Raw genomic sequence first — 21,403 nt, 5'->3', positions numbered from 1 at the left:
GACCTGTAGTTGTGCTGTGGAGTTGTTATTCTGTTTTCTTGAGCACTCACGAGGACACGCATGCACGGGGAGATGCAAAGGACAGTCCTGCTGACAGTTTTACACTTGGTAACACCAAGATATGCTGTAATGTGTCTGGATTTGAAATATTTTAAAAATCAGCTTTGCAAATGTTTGATGAAGAAAGAATGCATTCATCACATTTTTTAGACCACAATGATACACAGTGTGTTTTGGCGAGTAACACTGAATGTAAACATTTGTTTGTTTACAAGAAAGAAAACTCCACAGGGGACCTTTAAGTATGTGAGGTACTGGGAGCAAAACCTCCACATTTCAATGTATATTAATATAAACACACAGACAGCAGCAAACAACATGAGTGTTTTACTGTACTTTATTTCTGTGGTTGCCTCTGAGCACTGAACCACTGTCAGCTTCCATTCCCCTTTTCCCAACCCATATAATTATTCAATTAAAGTGGAATTTCAAATAAATTCCATGAAATTTAACCTTCAGTCAGGCACATTTCTGTGTCACTCACTTCAGTCTGGGAGGGTAAAATTGACACACAAATCACTTTAGTAAATTTTGCGGACATGTCAGAAGTCAGGTTCGACAGCTGTGTTTAGTATGCCAGAAATTTAAAGAAGAAAAAAATCACAAAAATAGAGCCTGGCTCCATTTCTCCATTTCTCATCATGTTCCGCACAAATAAAATCACCCAAAATGTTTGATGCATGGGCTTTTAGAATTTGGCTTTAGCTCAGATAACCCCTGAATGAGTGATCGCATGTCGTCTTGCATTCACACCTGCACTTACAGCTATTAATCATCTTCTGTCTGTTAATCTATTGAATTCTGCTTATCAAATATTAATGGACAGAATTTGTCTGTGGTGCTCAAAAAAAAAAAAAAAAAACAACACACAACACCAATTCAGCACTTTCTCAATGTCTCCCACAGATACTTTTGCTAATCCACACACCTCACTGCTAATAGTTTGCATCAGAACTTCATTCTGATGAAGTAGTAGCACCAACCAAATAGGTGAGGTTACAGTCAGTAGTTAGTATTGTAGTGGTGGCAGAAGTTTCAAAAATTAAAACCTTGGCACATAAACACATGTATGAATGGATACCACTGAGCCTTTAGGTGAACTGACCCTTTAGAATTGGAGACTTCACTAAAGCTGTGGATTTGTGGATAAAAATGTCTGAATGCAAGGAACTTGAGTAAGATATATACTGATGGCAAAAAGAAATATATCACTACAATAAAATAAAAGTAATCAAAAATAACCAAATGAAAATAAAGAACGGGGAAACAAACTATAATATTTTCTTGGAAATAATAACTATCAACAGTAGTCATTCATCCTGGGCGATCTCCTGTTGGCAGCTGCCTGTGCTTGACACCTCATGGAGCCAATGAGCCTCTGAATGTGCAGCTGTGAGGTGCTGACACTTTTCTGAGGAAAACCCTGACTAAGCTGCTGGCTTTTGGTGACAGGCAGAAGCCACGTCTCCAGCTGTTGCGTTGCAGGGCATCTCACAGGTTCTCAATGGGGTTGAGGTCAGGAGATGTTGCAGGCTTCTAGCAGCGTCTGCTAACCAGGAGTTCTCAGGACAGGGTGAGACCTGGTGAACAGAGGTTTTTTCATGACGAACACAGGTGCACATGATGAGTTACAGCACAGTTTCATCTCTGCAACACATGACTTCGTGGAACTCAGGAAACAAAGTTTGACATGTCTCAAAGTAATCCTGCTGGACCTCAGAGTATCACTTCTGTGTGAATATAGCAAGTTTTGGTATCTCACTGTATTGTTGGTCATGAAGCTTAAAACATTGACAAATTTCTGTCAAACATGTAATCCATAGCTATATTTTAACAAAATGTTTCTTTTCCATCAGTATATACAGTATAAGACATTATTTCCACATAGCCTCAGATAACAATTTTCCTTGATTTTTTTAGGTGTTCAGACTGACTTCTGTACCTTGACAAAACAAATACAAACATTTACAATGTGGCTAAAGAGGATGATCTCTACACTATGAACAGTCATGGGAATTAATAGGTTTTGATTACCACATTTGAAAGTGTGCATTTTGTAGATGGGTTTTCCTACATTACATTATGTTTATGTTGAAAGTTGCCTTTAGTAATGATCGCTCATCAGTCTTTCCACCTGTATTTTTTGACTTTGTGTGGAGGGAATGCAGAACGATCATGAAGTATCAGAAAAAGAAAAAAACTTCACCCATGAACAAATACTTTGCACAACCTGGACACTGATCAAATCCTCTATACTATAAGCAGTAACCAATTTTTTAATTTTGTTTTTCATTTAAGTAAGTGCATATTGGAAGGATAGAGTGGCATATCATTTTTTTTCATCTACTTTGAGAGTGCAATGGATTACTACAGGGCCAACATTGACATTCAGCCTTTAATTTACATCCTGTCAAAACAGCATGGAGTTCCCGTATGTAAGATATATCAGGAAATCACAACTAGGCTTTAGGTAATATTGCCATTGTGCCCCTAATCTTAAATTTTCAGTGATGAGTCCATAATCATAAAAATAAATGTCTGTCAGTGGTTTAAGAGCCAATTTCACACATACATTAATTTATATATTTTGAATTGAAATCTGATTATTGCCATTAAAAAACAGAAACTAAATAGACACAAAACAGAAGACCCAATTCCACACCATCTGTGACACAACCTGTTGTGACGTTGGAGCCTTGAGCAATTTTTAGCAGTGTTGCCTCACTTTTGTGATGGAGTACAACACTGAACTTGAAAAGTACATGTTCAATGTACAGATTGGGAGGTGCTGACTTGGGGGCCCACAGTACACTTTTTCACTGGGGTCCCTGTCAGGAATATATTTTTTTCCAGATCAGTTCATTGTCATTTACAAGACATGCTGTTTCAGCTTATTGATCCTCAAGGAAATATATTTACATGATAAATATGAGGAAAACTGCCTAAAAATATTTTGGTAGCCTTATACTTCAAAACCACAGACAGCTGATGTTGAATTCATTTACTTCATAATCTCTACGGTCTATATAATGTAGACTTGGAGCAAATGGAGTTGGGGCCCTTGCTTCTGATCTGAACTATCAGTACTTTTGCAAAGAGTGAATTCTCTCTGCTTTATTGTCTTTGTCCTCTGCCTTTGGTTGAAGTCTTGAACTTTAATGCCTGAATCACTGTCACACTTGAGTCATGACAAATCTTGTCCTGCATCACACAAAACATGCACACAATGAATCCAACGTGTTTGCAAAAGTCTTGTTGGGCTGTGACTGGTCTGAATTTACTGGAAGGGTCAAAGTCCACTGTCTTGATATGGTCTCCACTAAGGATTAATTTAAGCTAGCTGACACATTTGTCCAATTGTAGAAGCCTCCAACTAGCTAATTAGCTGGCTTTTCATATAATCAAATTGCGTTGCTTCATGCACATATATATACATATAATAGACTGTTCCATGAGTTTAATGGTTTTGTGATGGCAAGGTCATGAACTATATCGGGCAAAACGATTACACAGGGTCTGAGTGAAGCTCTCAATGTGGGCTGTTTCACTCTACTCTGAAGTCACGTCACCAACCACATACAATACTTGCTTTTTGGTATTCACGCAACTTGCAAACACCTCATCCACTCATACATACGATGCTTTAGTGGTATGGTTAGATATCCTGTGAGGGTTCACTGGGATAACTTCCTACACACAAACATTTGACATTATGATACAATACATGGAATTTCAGTATCATAGAGACCTTAAGGATAACTTCTGATCTGTTTTAGCCACAAGGTAGTTGGTAGTTGGTAGTTAAAATGTAACATGTATCATTGAATTTATTCTTGATTAAATTATTTCTATCTTAGTAGTAAATTAAGTTAATTGAGTTTCCCTTAAGGTTGTACAGTGAGACTCTTGTGTTGAGCTTGAGTGCAGCTTGACCACATGATGTAGTGTTCACTGATATGAGAAAGGCATGTGATATCTGTGATTTGGTTTCACTGTTTACAGCAGTTAGATGTTGGTCTGGGATTGTGACTTGTTTTCAGTACTTTGGTTCAATACATACTGGTAATCCTTAGTTTTGAAAAGTATGAGAAGTGAGTATAGGTAAAGTCTTATGTCTGAACAAAACAGATGTATTTAATGTGAGGGATGTTTCCACTAATATCAGGCTTTAGCCAAAATCTATTCTTTCAATTTTCTCTTGGATCTCCGCTGTAGCTCTTTGTTGCATCTTAAATCTCATAACTACAGTTTCTCCTTCTCATGCTCTCAAAAATTTTAATATCCTCAGCATGTGTCTCTTCCAACGCTGAAATAATTACAGTACCTCAGTGTCTCAAGCATTTAATTATTAAACACGAGCACCCTCTACTGGCCAAACCAATAGCATGCAGCTAAAGGGAAAATGCTGCTGGCATTCCCAGTATGTCTTGGTTTGTTAGAGATGATGCCTCCGTATTTTTGATCTTTGTTTTGTTTAACTTAATAACTCCCCTACTGACATCTGTCCTTACAGTCAATTACCCCTGAGAAAACCTCCCCTAAACTACATGGCATGGTATATATTGTGACACATAATGTAATGAAAGGACTAATGGTTTGTCTAGTGAAAGTACACAGGGGTCTAACCACGTTGTATTGCCTTGCTGTATTCCCTTCACTGGGCTGTGTGTGGGCTCCTCATGTCACAAGTTGTTCAAGGAAAAGTTCTAATTTGGGGGAATTACTTTGTCACTGGGAGTTAGATAAGACATTAAGGCCCACATAGCAGCGGGTTCACTAATCACTTCAAGAAGTCAAGGCCAAGAAATAATATAGCACGTTATTCAGTGTAAAACAACAACTTCTTTTTTTCCCACTCACTTTTTTTTTTTTTAAATAAACAAGATATAATGTGTTAAATACTGAGCTGCTTTTGTTACTTTTGGACAAAGCCAGGTCAGCTGTTTCACCCTGTTAAGATGTTATCCAAGATCTAACTTGGTATGAAAGTGGTATTTATCTTCTCATCTACACTGCACAGTCTACCAACCTGTAACAGTTTTACCAAAGATAATATGCTGCAGTTTTTACAGTGCCATGGAGGATGAAATGTCAACAGATTTTCATTCTGTACACATGAGGTACTGAATCAGTGAAATCATATGGTAGTCTTGTGTTTAAGATAAAACCTTGCTGCTGGTCTTTTGTGGTAAACAGTAGATTTTATCTAAATCACCATCAGAGAACTTTTATTTTATTTTGCAAAAGATTGCAGAAATGAAAAGCTATAACCAGTGAACTAAAACACTGAGAACTGAACTACTGTGCTGATTCCACTTTTGCTTCTGCAGCTGAATTTTAGGAGTAAGATCATTTGGGATTATAATCTTCAGCTTCAGCAGCTTTTCTGATCATAAATGAACCCAAATATAACCCCAGCACATTTCACCAGTTCATATACTGCAGTGGGCAGCACTGTGGTGTAGTAGTTAGCACTGTCGTCTCACAGCAAGAAAGTTTGGGGTTTGAGCCCTGGTTCGCCTGGGGCTTTTCTGTGTGGAGTTTGCATGTTCTCCTTCTGCCTGTCCTCTCTGGGTACTACAGCTTTCTCCTACAGCTCACAGACATTCAAGTTAGGTTAATTGGATACACTCTAAATTTCCCATAGGTGTGTGTGTTTTAGTACTCAAACAAGTTTGTCCACACACTGGTCCCTTAAGAGTTTTCCAGAGAAAATGGCTGCCTAAAGCAGGGACAGGGCAAAATTGAAATAAAAATAAAAATGTGGAAACAGTACAGTGCTACAGTAAAAGTGAAAAATGAGGTAGTATGGAGAAGATGTTGATTGTGAAATCATTACAGATACAACGTTTATTAGAGCGATACTATTGTGCTCTGTACGCTGTTTCACAGCCTCGTCATCTTTTAGTCTCACCAGATAAGTAAATCTTGTGAGCTAAGAAAACAACAGTAATGTGCATAATGAATATAGTTTACTTAGAAAGAATCATCTGGAAGTGTATAACAGTATTTATTGATGTTAGTAACAGAAAAAAGTTTTACCATTTAGACTTCATTGATGTGTTGCTTCCTCTGTAAGGGTAAGGCCAGTGAAGACAGGATCCCCCAGAGTCTAGACACTGGTTGTGGTATATTTAAGTCAGCAAGTAGTTGATGGAAACTCTCAATTGCGTGTCCTGGAGCATCCCGGAGGTAATAGTGAGGTGGCGGGATGCACAATAGTAGGTCTGAGAGATGGAGTGACAGAATTGAAATAATGTTCAAAGAACAGGGTCTTAAGGGCTGCCTGGCTAATTGACCATTGACAGGGTCTAAATGAAACTGCATATACTCACTGAGACAAATGCTCTCATGTCTTCTTCACTTTGACTGACACACACACACACACACACACACACACACACACACACACACTCTCTCTCTCTCTCACACACACACACAGTAGCATAACAATACACAAATAAAGATTCTTCATTCTTTATCTCATAGATGCAGAATTTCTCATCTCACTTGAATCTTTCCTCCTTCCTTCCTTCCTTCCTTCATTAATTAGTGTATTTATTCATTTTTTGATCCATTCATAGTTGGTCTACTTGCTTGTGTGTCCTAAAGCAGAAAGGGAAACATTGGATTGTTCACTTTCTTTCTTTGTTCATATGTAGGAGGTTTCCTGCATTTAGGAGTATGTGCTTTTTTTGGTGCCTCATACCCACTGACAAAGGCTGCAGCCCAGAAATGTCTCAGACCCAGTAAAATAAGAGGAAAATAAGGAAATACAGACAGAGGACATGGTCTCATGCAGATAAATACACCAGATAAATACACTGCCACACACTTATAATGGGTCATAAGTAATGATTGAGAGGGATTATTTTTGTATGAGTCTGGACATTGTTCTCTTGTTTGTTTTCTTAAGGAAACTCCTTAAGCCAATACACCTTTAAGTCAATGCATCTTCCTTTTGGCTTTGATTAGCCTCCTTACATCAGTGCTTATCTTCAATAAAACAGACAGTAGATAACATTTATAATATTTTGTGTGTATGACCTTCCTCATACAAATATCCACAATCATATTTATCATAGAAACAATATGCCTATATGCATAAAATTGCAGTCAGAGGTAAATTTGAAGCACATTCACAGTTTCACTATTAATCATCAAAATTAATCATATGGCACTGCCTTAGTATTCCAATAACACCCACACTCATTTCCTCCATAATCTTACAAAATGCAGACAGAATAACAGGAGGATATTTCTGAGAAGGTGATGTTAGAACCTCCCAGTAAACAAGTTAAAAGACGTGTTTTAAAAGTAAAGATCACTAGAGGAGATTAGAGACAACTGCTGTGTGCTCTCCCAAAGCACACATCCTCACTGTGGATATGTTGCTCTCTGGCATTATTCCCTACTGTGATATTCTGCCAGCCTTTAAACTCCTCACAGTGATGAGCTAACCTTGTCAGAGTGGCTGGCAAATACATGTCCTCCCACTTTCAGCTTCTTTATGAAGATTTGTGGGGACTTAAAAGCATTTTAAGCCATGTAAATCAGACAGCCATTAACTATTAAAGCATCTATAACAAATGATGGCTTGCAAAATGCAGGTTCAAAAAAGCCTATTTATTGATTTGTTCTATCAATATAAATGATGTAAAAATGCCACAGAGGTTTTATCAGTGAAGCCTTGAGACTACGACCTGCGTGTAGTTTCAGGTTCTTGTTAACACGAGTTAGAAAAAAATGCATATGAACATCCCAGTATTTGTGTAAAAATAATCACATCAACTTTGTCTTCAAAGTAATCCAGACATGAGGAGTCAGTAATGTCCATATTTCCCTAACATGAAACCTTGTATCCTCAAAGTACACTTATCTTTATGTTTATTAACAGCTGATTAACCTTTGTTAAGTGTTACAAGGACACAGTATAATGAAATTATTATAGCGAAGTGGTCTAAATAACACAGTAACGAAAAGAAAGACACATAAGAACTGACTGATGTTTATAAAGTTGAGTTTTAATATTGTCAGTAATATATTTAACCAGCATTAATGTGTTCTGAGTGCCTAGTTGTATAAATCAGGAAGAAAAAATGGCAAGAAAAAGCACAGTTATGTCTCCGCTGGTTTTGGAGGAGTGTGATAACATGGAGTAAAATATAATTGTTATTTAGTTCATATACCAATTATTTATGTAAACTGCTTATGAGCACATCCCTATGTGTCTGTATGTTTGTGCTATGTGCCATCCAATAATTACAGCTTCATAAGTCATAAAATCACCATATCGTAAAGGGATACCTGTAATTTTCTGACCATGTCAATTTACAGGTTTATTCATTTTCAGTTTGACTTATGAATTGGATATTTGCATTTTGTTTATTTCTCAAATGAGGAATTCCAAATACAGGCTCACTTCACTGCTCTCTTCTGATATAAACAACATCAGCAATAAAGCAGATTTATGTTTATTAATGAATAGCAGATTTAATCACTAAGCAGTTTTGATTGCTTATTTGGTTTTTAACTCTACAGATTTGCACATCCTATGGCATGTTGGTTTATGTCACAGATCACAGATAGTTATATGTCTTCATATTCACAAACTGCCCTGCTGTTCTTTTTTCTAACAGCTACAATGGACAGTGAACAGATAGGGACTGACAATGAGGCTGTAACTCCTTCAACACAGTCCCCAGAGGACACTTCTACAGATGCTGCTCCCCCTTCCCAGCCTGTCACTGAGCCATTCCCACTACAAACAGACTCTGAAGAAAAAGCAAAGGAGCCAATAAACAGTGGTGTGTCTAGGCAAAAATCTGTGGAATCCGATCCCCCAGTACCACCCACCCCAGCAAAATCTAGTCCCTCTCCAGTTGCACAATCCCCAACCACCTCAGCACCCAGACATCATGAAACTGGGGCCCTTATGGTCTCTAAGACCACATATGTCATACCAAAGAAGCAGTCTGGACCTCAGCCTCCATCTGTGTCAGTCTCATCATCATCCCAGAAATCATCTTCAGCCCCCACACTGTTGAATGAAACCAGAAACCTGCTGGTGCCTCCTGCGCCCAGTGCTCCCTCCTCCAGACCCCCTCAGCCCAACAACCAGGTCAGACAAAGCATCCAGCGCTCCCTCACCAGCATCCTGTTCAAAAGGTGAGAATTGGTTTACAGGCTTGTCTGAAAGTCTCAGTCAGGGATTCTTTGATAATGTAAAGTCATGTCATATAAAAATACTATACACTCTACTATTATAGAGTGTTTTTACTTAGCAGATTACATACAGTCATCAACATTTCAGTAGCATTTTAATAAACTGCAGATTTTGGAAACAATATGACTCACATATCATAAATCTCTTAGTAAACTCATACATATTCCTCATTGTTAGACAAAAACATATTATTTTCATTAAAGACTCAGGGAAAAATAAATTGTAGACTAACTGCCTTTTTGTTTGTTAAGGGTGTGTGATTGTGAGGATTTGGAAATGTCTGAAGGTGACGCTGCAAAGCTTGTTGCAAACATTGAGATGGAGATGTTCGACATATTTCGCAACACAGACAGCAAATACATGAACAAGTACAGAACTATAATGTTCAACCTAAAAGACCCAAGAAACAAGGTTTGTTCAAAGCTGATAAAACCCATTTCTGTTTTGCAGACTCATCATTAGCTCATCGTAGTTTTTGTTTTTAGCAAACTGAGTTTTGGATTCTCTCTAGGGCTTGTTGTATCGGGTTGTACGTGGAGAAATCAGTCCCTTCAGACTGGTCAGGATGACTCAGAAAGATATGCAGGCTACCAAGGCACCAGAACCAAGTGCAAAAGAGTCACCAGAGGTAAAGTAAAGTGGGTGTTAAACACAGGCCTCAGAAAAGTCAAACTGCGTTTGTATTAGGAGTGATTATGGTCTTACATTGCTTGTGTGCTTCTAGGTTAAGGATGCAGCTGCCAAAGCAACAACTCTGCCGAAGCCTGAAGCAGTGAAGGTTGATTTGCCCAGTTTGAATCCTGCTAAACCTGATAGAAGATCCAACAAAAGACCTGATAACATGGTGTGTGTCTACCTCGTTTCTATTTAATTGGTGGACATGCAAATTTTATTATACTGTCCCTCCTGCTCCATATAAACATTTATTATGAAAGGTCAAGGATGTCTTTTGGGTTAAGCCCTATTGTTTGTGTGTCTGTGTCGATATAGGTTGCCTCCCAGGAACAGAAGAGAAGTCTTCCCACTCCCGCTCCTGCTCCTCCTCTCAAGACCAGAACAAGCCAGCCAAGCCAGAGCAGCGCTATACCAGATATTCTCACCTGTATGCTTAAGGACACAACATCAGAACACAAAGCTCACCTCTTTGACCTGAAATGCAAGATATGCACAGGTGAGTTAAAAATATGTTTGACAAATGCTGTGCAATACTTGATACTTGATATCATCTATCTCTGTCTGACCAAATCATGTTATTTTTAGTTATTCTAAGATTTTTATTCCTTCCCAAAGGCCAGATACTAGCTGGGGAAGAGGAGGAACCTGCAAAGAAGAAACCAAAGGTTTCTGAAACAAGAGATAAGCATGAACCCTCTTGGAGAAAGTCTGCAGGGGATGACTCCCCTCTGCGGGCACCACCTGACTCACCTGACTTGGATTCTCCAACATCTACCTTAACGGATCCCTCATCCCGCCTTATCATTGATGCTCCAGCGTTAACTATAGTAGAATCCCCTGCTTCCCCCATAATGGATTCTCCAGCCTCCCCTACTTTAGAGTCTCCTGCTTCTCCTGTCACAGATTCGCCTGCATCCCCAACTCCAGACACTTTCCAAAGCTAATACACAAAAGAGAGCATATACACCAGTTGTGATTCCAGCTGTCTCCACTGTAACCATCACAAGACGCGACCCCCGCACTGCAGCAAGCAGGTTCTCTGCTTTGTCTAGTACCACCTCTGGTCTCAGTAAAACAACCCATAACCAATCAGCCCTTTATGCACCTCTCAAAGAGGCTAGCTCTGCCTCGCCCTCTGCACCAGTGTCCTCACTACCGCCAACAAAAACTTTACCTAAATCTATCTTAATGAAGCCATCTTCCTCAGCAGATCCCAGACTCTATGGCATATCCTCCAGGTATATAAAGAACTATGGAAGTGTAAAGCTAATGAAATATATTCTGTTTTATTCAGTTTTAGGTGGTATACATCAGATGGAAATCAGCATAATGTGATATGATTTTTATTGTGCTACTATGGCTTGTATTTCAGGACCGTGATCTCTGAATCACCAGCTGATGGTGAAACTGCTCAGTTCCTCGCTAAGCAAGAGATCCTGTGGAAAGGCTTCCTAAACATGCTCACTGTAGCCAAGTTTGTCACCAAGGGATATCTGGTTTCAGGATCTGCTGAAAACCTTAAAGCGGTATAGTACTGCAAAATGACAAGTTTTATTCATAGAGCTGTATCAAACAAATCTCTCATTGTCACTTACTGTATTTGTGCGTGTGTATGTGTGTGTGTAGGATCTGCCTGATACCATACAAATTGGGGGACGAATCATGCCTCAAACAGTGTGGGACTATGTTGCAAAACTGAAGACCTCCCTTACAAAGGCAAGCAGTGTATACAGTATTTCTTTCTGCAGATATGTAATAATATTGAAAATATATCATTATGTATCTTCTTTTGTTTGTCTTTTTGTTTATTAGGAGTTATGTGTGATCCGGTTTCACCCTGCAACAGAGGAGGAAGAGGTGGCCTATGTCTCCCTGTTTTCGTATTTCAGCAGTAGAGGTCGTTTTGGTGTTGTTGCCAATAGCAGCCGCTCCATCAAAGACGTATATCTTGTCCCCCTCAGTGCAAAGGAATCAATACCATCCATACTACAACCTCTCGAAGGGCCAGGTGAGATAATGATTCAACTTCTGCTCACATTCTTTCATAATGAACATTTGTATTATTTGGCCTTGGTGAGGAATATATAACAGTGTTAACAGTAACTTATATTCCAGTTACAGTATCTCACCAAAGGAATCATCTTTGACCTGCTGACTTTGTTTAATGGGCCGGACTGAGGGAGGGTGATTGCTATTGCTCTATCTACTGAAAATTGACAAATGTTACCTACCAGTAAAACATTATCTCTCACTTCTTTCACATCTCTTATGGCCCTGAGAGCGTGATACATATTTTTGACATTCTTGTCTTGACTGATGCCTTTGTCTTGTTAGTTACAATAGATTAATAACTACATTAACTGCATTAAATATGAGCTGTACCAACAAAAGCTGCACCATCTTTTTGTTAAAATAAGAGTGGATGGACACAAGTGGTTCATAGAAAAGATGATAAAAGTAAAGATTTTGAAAAATTTGTAAAGCTCTAGAAGTTTTTATCAGATGTCAGTATTTTGTCTTTGAGAAAAACAAGTTGCTGTATAAAATTAAGATTGTTGGGTCATATTTTTTTTATGTACAAACTGTATTATTTGAGCATATTGATCAAATGAATCCAATTTTTACTCTCTGAAGCTTTCTTAGTCAAGAATATAGACAACAGGTGTTTACTTGCAAACAGTATCATTTTGTAAATTTTCAGTCAGTTTTAAGGTTCTATTGTAGTTTTGATTGCTTCTATATTATGCTTTCTGGTGTTAGCTCAAGTTTCATTCATTCATTATCTATACTGCTTGTCCGTTAAGGGTTGCGGGGTGGCTGGAGCCTATCCCAGCTGACATTGGGTGAGAGGCGGGGTACAGGTTGCACCATTCACACTCACATTCACACTTACAGGCAATTTAGAGTAACCAGTTAACCTAACTTGCATGTCTTTGGACTGTGGGAGGAAGCCAGGAGTACCCAGAGAGAATGGGGAGAACATGCAAGCTCCACACAGAACCTGGAACCTTCTTGCTGTGCCACCGTGCCACCCTGTCAGCTCAGGATGCACAACGTATATAATTTAACCTTTCTGACCAAGATTTGTTCTAATTTTTTTATTTGTCCCACTCATTATTTTTTAGGGCTTGAAAAAAACCGGCCTAATCTTCTTCTGGGTCTGGCAATCATCCAGAAGGCAAAACGTCCAGGAAACTTGCCTCAGGAAATTGAAGAGAAGAGACCCAAAGTTCAGATGTCCAAAGACCCCATGTGGATCCCAAAACCTCCAGTCCTCTATGGTTCTGACAAATTGGAGATATTTCAACCCTATGATCCAGAGACTCCTGCTAGTACCACCCCTCCTGGTTCACCATCTTGCCCTGGGTCACCATCGGATTCTTCATCTTCTGGCTCAGTTACCATACCATCTCTTTTGACTTCCATTAGAGAAACCCCTCCTTTTTCTACCTCAGTGGCTGTTGCTGCCACTCAGCCCACCTCCAGTAACATTTCTGACAAGAATCCCACAACAGAATCTAGTAATAAGACACCACTACAGACTATCTTGAAGACTTTGTTTGGCAATAACCAAACAGAATCCACAGTCCCCTCTGATGGAAGTTCTGTATCAACAACAGTAAGTGCTAAGAAGATCCCAGGGTTTTCTCAGGTGTCTGGATCAATCGTGGATCTAATTGTCCAGCAATATGGGCAGAAATCCAAAGTCAAAGAGATAGAAGAAGAGGAAAATGATTTTGACCGGCCATATGACCCAGAGGAGGAGTATGATCCAGCCATGGGATATGCAGTGGTTGCTCCACAAAACAAAGAAAAAATTAAGAGAGATGGCGCTTCAGTATCAGGCTTTGTAGACGATGATGTAGCCTATGATCCAGAGGATGAGACTATCTTCGAAGATATTCAAAGTGATACTGTTGTAACAAAAGCCCCCACTCCAACTCAAACATCAGATTCTCCAACATGCCCAACACCACTTTCCACCCAGGTTGTAACACCAGCTGCCACTTCAACTCCAGTGCAAACTTCTACCCCAGCTACAGTAATGCAGAGCCTTCTTACAGGCACTGTGGTGGTCTCAGCTGCAACATTGACAGAGCAACAGCGCATGCTTGAGGAGCTAAATAAACAGATTGAAGAGCAAAAACGGCAGTTGAAGGAGCAGGAAGAGGCACTACGTCAACAGAGGGAGGCTGTGGGTATGTTCATGGCCCACTTTTCTGTTTCTGACTCCCTGATGTCTCCACCATCAAAATCTCTGCCCCTCAGTCAACTATCATCTCTCCAGAGCAGCATAATGCAAACAGAGTCAAAGACTTCAGAATCAACAGACAAGACGAGCAACCCAACAGAGACTGTGGACAAATCAAATGTGGATTCCCAGCCTGTTAAGCTAGAACACACCACTTCCATTCCTCATCTAAAAAATGACACTGATACTGTTACAGAGCAAGATGAAACACAGGAAAATGTGGAGGATAGTGACAAATATTCCTCTGCAGGAGAGATTCAAGATTCTGATGTAGCTTATGACCCTGAGGATGAATCACTTTTTAATGAAATTCAAGAGGATGTATTTCAGGGAGGCAGTGTAAAGACACGTGATTTATCAGGGCATAGTGCCAGCCGCAAGGGTGCTACTTCAAGTTCATACCACAGCAGAAAACGAAGGTCATCACCAAAGAGGCGGAGTCATCGTGAAAGGGACTCCCATAGAAGTCCTTCAAGAAGGTCACAGCAGCGTTCTCCTTCACATTCCCGGAGACGTAGAGAAAGGGATAGACACAGAAGAAGTGACAGGGACAGGTCAAGGCATAGAGCTAGAAACCAGTCCGAACGCCAGAGTCGCCATCGTAAAGAGCATTCTACTCACCGGCATTCTCGTAGCCGTAAAAGATCCCCATCATCTCCTAGAAAAAAAGATTCTGTGTCCCTCTCACCAAAACAACACAGAGGGCCTTCTCCTCAGGTCCTTGAGAAACATGTAAGTGTTCCATGTAATGCTCCAGACTCTGTTGTGGGACAATCTGTAGAGAATAACACATCATCATCTACCGCAGTTAAAAGTGACCCTGATGGACATCAGTTAAAATGCAATGTTGTTGAGAGTCTTGATAAAGACACTTCTCCCCATTCACATGAACATATTCAAAATGTAAAGCTTGAGATTTCAGAACCACCAAAATCCCACAGCCTTCAAAAAACTTCAAACAATGACCATGATGACACAGGTAGTGGTTCCTCTACACAGGCGGATAAACCCTCTCAACAGGAAGTTCTGCTTAAGAACAAAATTGAAAGTACAGTTCCTCTAAGAGAAATTGATCCACCCATTCGAGATTCTCCTCAGAGCCCTGATCCAGAACCACAGTTCTTGAAACCTAGCAGCATAGAAAAGAGTGACTCTGTGAAGACTGAGGAAATCAGAGATCCTGAGACACATACCAGTGTCTTGATGCCATTTGTTAAAGCTGAAAATGATTGTCTGCCTATTGGTAGTAAAGCAACAGTGTCCAATATATTGTGGTCTACTGCGGGAAGTCCACGATCAAATCCTAGAAATGTACATTGTCAAGCCCCACATCTTCAGGGCCCAGGTGTCAGAGATCAGAGTATGACAGAGGTAGACAAACAAATAGAAGGGGGAAGTCCAGGCTTAAAGCATTCGGAAATGATGAGTCAAGGCTCAGATATACAGGGCTCAGGACCTGAAATAGACCTTGTGACAAACCATTCAAGTAATCCAGGACCAGGTATGAAAGAACCTTGGCATAGTGGACAACAGGTAGGGCATAGAGAAATAGGAATTAGATTCCCAGGTATGCAAGGCAGGCACCCCAACATTTGGAGTCCTAGACCACACATACGAGACCCAAGGATGGTGATGCAGAGTTCAGAGCCAAATATGAGAGAGCCAGATATTCAGCATCTCAGTACTGATCGAGTTGGTTCAGGATCAGTTGTGAGAGGTTCAGGGATGAGGAGTCCAATGCAAGATATGGAAAGTTCCAGGATACAAGGCATGAACTCAGAGGTAAAAGGTTTAGGCCTTGATATGAGACACAGGGAACCAGAAATGAGAGGGCAAAAGTGTGTGCCAGCTGTTTCAAATTCACATATGGGAGAATCAGGCCTACACAATGAGAGGAGAGATCCAGTCATGAGGGTCCATTCATCAGATAGATGTGGACCTGACATAAGTGGCTCAGAGTCAAGAGACCCATTATCATCTTTGCATTATCCAAGTCCAGATACAAGGGGCCTGATTGTAGCTGATGAGCGGAGAAGCCAAGATGTTAGGCCAGGTGTGGTGGAAACAGGGAGAGATCAGTCTTTTAAGGAGCCACAGATAGAGGTTAGGGCTCCAGATATTATAGGAAGAGATAGAGCCCAAAAAGATAGAGGCGAAAGTCCACATACTGGGGGTATGAGATCTCCAATGATGGGTGGAGGTGTACGAGATCAGAGTCCAGTTGTAAGGAGTCCAGGCCCATCTCTCAGGGACTCAATAAGAGTTCAAAGGCAGTCAAGACATGATGGCAGTCTAGTTTTAGAGGAAAGGGGCCCTCAGAAAGGGGGTTTTCAGCCACATGGAAGGAATGCAGACTTTTGCAGGGTTAGTCAAGAAAGGAGTTTAGATTCAAATACATCTCTGGATTCAGAGGGTAGAACTCTTAGAACAGATTTACAAAATGCACTCATAGGAGGACCAGGATCAATTATAAGTTATGAAAGTCGTGGGTCTAACATCTCCTGCATTGGACAAGACAGTAGTGGGCCCAGAGAACACTTCAAGGAGCCACAGACAGATATTAGGGCTGAAAGGAGTGTGCATGGCAAGGACATGAGAGAATCGGAAACTATGCAGGAACTAAGAAGGCAAGATATGACAAATAGAAGTTATATTGGGCCTGGTCAAGATATCAATAGTATGGTTGTCTCAGATAAAAGGTGTGATACAAGTGAGTCACATAATAAAAGCCGGGGTCCACATATGAGGGATCCAGATTGGAGAAGTCCAGGATTAGATATAAGAGATGATTGGAGAGGGCCAAATAGGAGAGGATTGGGTTCAGGTAGAGGAAGGCCATTTATGCAAGATGAACTGAATTTCCATCAGCCTGTTAGGAGAGGTCCAAACATGGAGAGCCAGGGGCCAGATAGGGTACCAGTGGGTTCAGATTTCATAGCACCAGGACCTGAAAGGTTAGGACCTGATATGGAGGTCCCAGTGCATGACAGAAGAGGGCCAGGAGGTCCAGATTTCAGAAGACCAGAGCCTGAAAGGAGAGGTCCAACTGTGGACATTCTAGGACCTGGCATGAGAGGACCAGGGGATGACTGGAGAGGTCAAACTTTGGGGGGTCCTGGAACTGACAGGAGAGGGTGTGGGGGCCCCTATTTCAGAGGACTAGGACCTGAGAGAAAAGGCCCAGCTGTGGAAGGTCAAGGAGTTGACATTAGAGGACAAGCAGGTACAGATTTCAGGGGACCATGGCCTGAAAGGAGAGGTCCTGATATGGTTGGTCCAGGGTCTGACAGGAAAGGACCAGGAGGTCGAGATGTCTGGGGGCCAGGGCCTGAAAGGAGTTGCCCTGGGACTGACAAGCAAGAACCTGGATGTTCTGATTTTAGTGAATCGGGGCCTGAAAGGAGAGGTCCTGATATGATTGGTCCAGGGCCTGACAGGAGAAGACCTGAAGGTGCAGATTTCAGAGGACCAGGACCTGAAAGGAGAGGTCCTACTATGCAGGGTCCTGGACCTGGCAGGAGAGGACCTGGAGGTCTGGATTTCAAAGGGCCAGGACCAGGGACTGACAGACGAGGATCTGGATGTCCAGATTTCAGTGGATCACGGCCTGAAATGAGAGGTCCTGATATGGTTGGTCTAGGGCCTGACAAAAGAGGACCTGAAGGTCCAGATTTCAGAGGACCAGAATCTGAAAGGAGAGGTCCTTCTATGGAGGGTCCTGGACCTGGCAGGAGAGGACCTGGAGGTCCAGATTTCAGAGGGCCAGGACCTGGGACTGACAGACGAGGATCTGGACATCCAGATTTCAGTGGATCACAGCCTGAAACAAGAAGTCCTGATATGGTTGGTCCAGGGCCTAACAAGAGAGGACCTGAAGGTCCAGATTTCAGAGGACCAGGACCTGAAAGGAGGGGTCCTACTATGGAGGGCCCTGGACCTAGTAGGGGAGAGCATGGAGGCCCAGATTTCAGAGCTGCAGGACCTGAAAGGAGAGGTCCAGTTATGGAGGCTGCAGGACCTAACAGAGGAGGACCCCGTGGGTCAGATTTCAGTGGACCAGGGCCTGATAGGAGAGGTCCTACTATGGACAGTCAAGAGCCTGACAGAAGAAGACCAGGAGGTCCAGATTTCCGGGGTCTTGGCCCTGAAAGGAGAGGACCAGGAGGTCCAGATTTCCGGGATCTGGGCCCTGAAAGGAGAGGACTAGGAGGCCCAGACTTAAGAGGTCCAGGGTGTGAAAGGAGAGGTCCCTCTATGGAGAGACAAGGACCTGACAGGAGAATTCCAGGAGCTCATAACGCTGGTGGACTGGGTGCTGAAAGGAGAGGTTTTGTGGGAGATTCTGGGCCTGACTTCATAGTACTGGGGCCTGAAAGAACTGGACCAGGTATGGAAGGTCCAGGGCCTCACAGTCAAGGACAGGGAACACCACAGTTCAGGGGTCCCGGGCCTGAAAGGGAACATCTAAATATGGAGGGCCCAAGGCCTGACAGGAGAGGGCCAGGAGGTCCAAACATGATAGGACCAAGGCTTCAAAATTCAAGTCCAAACTTAGAGGACCCAGGGTCTAACAGGAGACACCCAGAGGGTCCAAATTTCAGGGGTCCTGAGCCAGAAAGAAGACCTCCAGATATGGATGGACCAGAGTTTGATAGGAGAGGTCAACGCTTTAGAAGAGTGAGGCCTGAAATAACTGTTATGGAGAGACATGGGAAAGGTCTGAGAGGTCCAGATTTTAGTGCACCAGGTTATGAATTTAGAGGTCCAGACATTGAGGGCCCAGATTCAGGAGGTTCAGGATTTTGGGAACCTGGGCCTGAAAGGAGAGTTCCAGACATGGAGGGCCCAAGACCTGACTGGAGAAGATCAGGTGGTCCAGACTTAAGAGGCCCAGGCATCAGACAGAGAGGTCCAAGTACAGAAGGTCTAAGACACAATAGAGGTGATGACTGGCAAGAAAGCCCAAGTATAGAGGACCCAGGACCTGACAGAACAGGCCAAAATCTGAGGGGTCCAAGGCTTTTGAGGAGAAACGTCAGAGAACCAGGGCCAGATATGAGCAGTCTAAATCAGGGAGACAGATGGAAAAGCACAGACACAGAACAACAGTGGTCAGATGGGAGGGGGCCTAATATGGGGGATGAAAGAGAATATTCAGGAGATCCTTGGGAAGTACATGGCAACAGAGGTCCACCGCCTGTCCAAGATGGTCTAGATGAGCAGGGCCAAGAGCATTGTAGGCAAGGTCCTCAGAGTGATTGGAGAGGCCCTGGAGGTAGGGGGCCTGCACCTATACAGGAAAACCCAAATATGCCATTTCCAGGGCCTGTAAGGGGTTCAGGAGATAATTGGAGTGGTCCTGGTTGCAGGGGTCCAGGGCGTGTCCACGATGATCAGAATATGATGTGTTCAGGGCCAGGACAGAGGAGAGGACCTGGAAATGAATGGAGAGAGCCTGATAGAGGAGTTGCAGGGCCAAATAGAAGGGGAATGGGGCTATTTTTCAGAGGGGAAAGAGATCCAGATAATAGAGAACAAGACCATGAGAGAAGAGGTCCAGGTTTTAGAGGACCAGGATCAGATATAAAAGGGGGTCCAGATATGGCAAATGACTGGAGACAGTCAGACTTCAGGGGGAATATGACAGGGCCAAACATGGAAGGACCAGGTACTCATAGGGGAGGCCCAGACTTGATGAATCCATGCCCAAACAGGAGGGGATTTAAAAATGAAGGTCTTAATAGAACAGACCCTGGAGGTCCAGATTTAAGACACCCAGGGCCTGGAAACAGAAGTTCAAACATTGAAGGTCCAGGGACTGATGGGGGGTTTTCAGATTGTGGGGGGCTTGGATCTGAGAGGCGAGGTGCAGACATGGTTAGCCGTGGACCAGGTAGACTAGGATTTGAACATGATTTTAGAAGGGAAAGGAGAGGTCCAGACATGAGACCGCTAGGCCCTGATAAAAGTTCAGATGTAAGATACGGGCCTGGTAGGTGGGAAACAAACAGTGAGATGCCTGGGCATGATAAAAGAGGTTCAGACGAGATGGGCCTGGGTTTCAACTCAAGGGGATTTGAGCCATCCCTGAAGAATGACATGCAAGCAATGAGACATTCAGATCATTCTGCATCACTTCATTTCAGTAGTCCTCATCAGGTTACTAGATTCCAAGGCCCTAGTGATCCGCATTTTGCACAGTTCAGTGGGCCCCCAGGTTCAGCTCCAAACAGTGGAGGAAAATCATGCTTGGGTTCTGACAACCCACAAAATCAACAATCCGTAAAACCCCAGAGACACAGAGCTGCCTTACTTCCCACTCCAACAGAAGGTCTCATACGCTTCCCAAATCATATAATCAACAATCATGATGTTTTCAGCCCAAAACAAAAACAAATGGGTTTTTCTACAGACAGGGAGTGGAGTAGAAGTAGACCAGTGGGTCGAAAAAGAGAGTTAGTCCAAGAGCAAAGAGAGGAGCATGAAAAAAGTCCTGCCCGTAAAATAAGCACACCTGTAGATGCAAACACAGGGCCTGGAAAAGAAAAAAGGGATGACAGCAATGAAACTAAAATCAAAGAATCAAAGAATGAATAGTGATGTGAATAAAAGCAATGTTGAGCCAAGTTAGACACAAGCAAAAAATAAAAACTAAAAATCAAAACACATGATCCCCATCGGGACAGTAAAGTTGCTAAACTAGACCTGCAAAAATGTTCTGTATCACCATATCGGATAGAGATATTACAGCATAACACACGCTGAATGTATTTTTCTCAAGGAAAGTAGTTGTCCATGTCTTACTGGAATTTCAACATTACCTACAGTCAAAGCCATGCAAGATCAGACATCGTAGCTTATGGAAATGCTCAGAGGTATTTGAGTTCATTATGTTCTAATTTTGTCTTGTGTTCACAGTAAATGCATTTATTTTTGTTAAGTAGGACTAAATGAAACACAGTGTGCATTTCTAGATGGAAGTAGTCTTGTGTACAGAAAATGTACAGTTTTTGTTTCTTTGTTTTTTAACATAGCCATAGTGTCAGTACAGTAACCTTGATCTGGCTTTTATGTTCCTCTGCTGATAAAAGATGGCTTGTTTCAAGTCAATAAAAGTGACTTATACCTTTTTAAATTTGTACTAACTCTGATTTTTTCATTGATATTTGGATTAATTGATTGCAGCATGA

At 41.9% G+C, this 21,403-nt stretch overlaps 1 protein-coding gene across 1 annotated transcript in view; it reads left to right on the top strand.

Annotated features, from left to right (window-relative positions):
• The window catches only part of si:ch73-181d5.4 (uncharacterized), a 29,254-nt gene extending 7,906 nt beyond the window's left edge, over window positions 1–21,348 (top strand). Inside the window, 11 exon segments of the mRNA XM_018701197.2 lie at window positions 8,700–9,228; window positions 9,538–9,697; window positions 9,798–9,914; window positions 10,011–10,130; window positions 10,277–10,457; window positions 10,577–10,845; window positions 10,847–11,199; window positions 11,334–11,487; window positions 11,588–11,677; window positions 11,774–11,969; window positions 13,087–21,348. Coding sequence (XP_018556713.2) covers window positions 8,700–9,228; window positions 9,538–9,697; window positions 9,798–9,914; window positions 10,011–10,130; window positions 10,277–10,457; window positions 10,577–10,845; window positions 10,847–11,199; window positions 11,334–11,487; window positions 11,588–11,677; window positions 11,774–11,969; window positions 13,087–20,810 — 9,893 coding nt within the window. The 3' untranslated portion in view covers window positions 20,811–21,348.
• The last annotated feature ends 55 nt before the right edge of the window (window positions 21,349–21,403 follow it).

This window comes from Lates calcarifer, linkage group LG6 (assembly GCF_001640805.2).
Source record: "Lates calcarifer isolate ASB-BC8 linkage group LG6, TLL_Latcal_v3, whole genome shotgun sequence".
NCBI classification, from domain to species: domain Eukaryota; kingdom Metazoa; phylum Chordata; class Actinopteri; family Centropomidae; genus Lates; species Lates calcarifer.
This window is presented reverse-complemented; position numbering and strand designations above follow the sequence as displayed.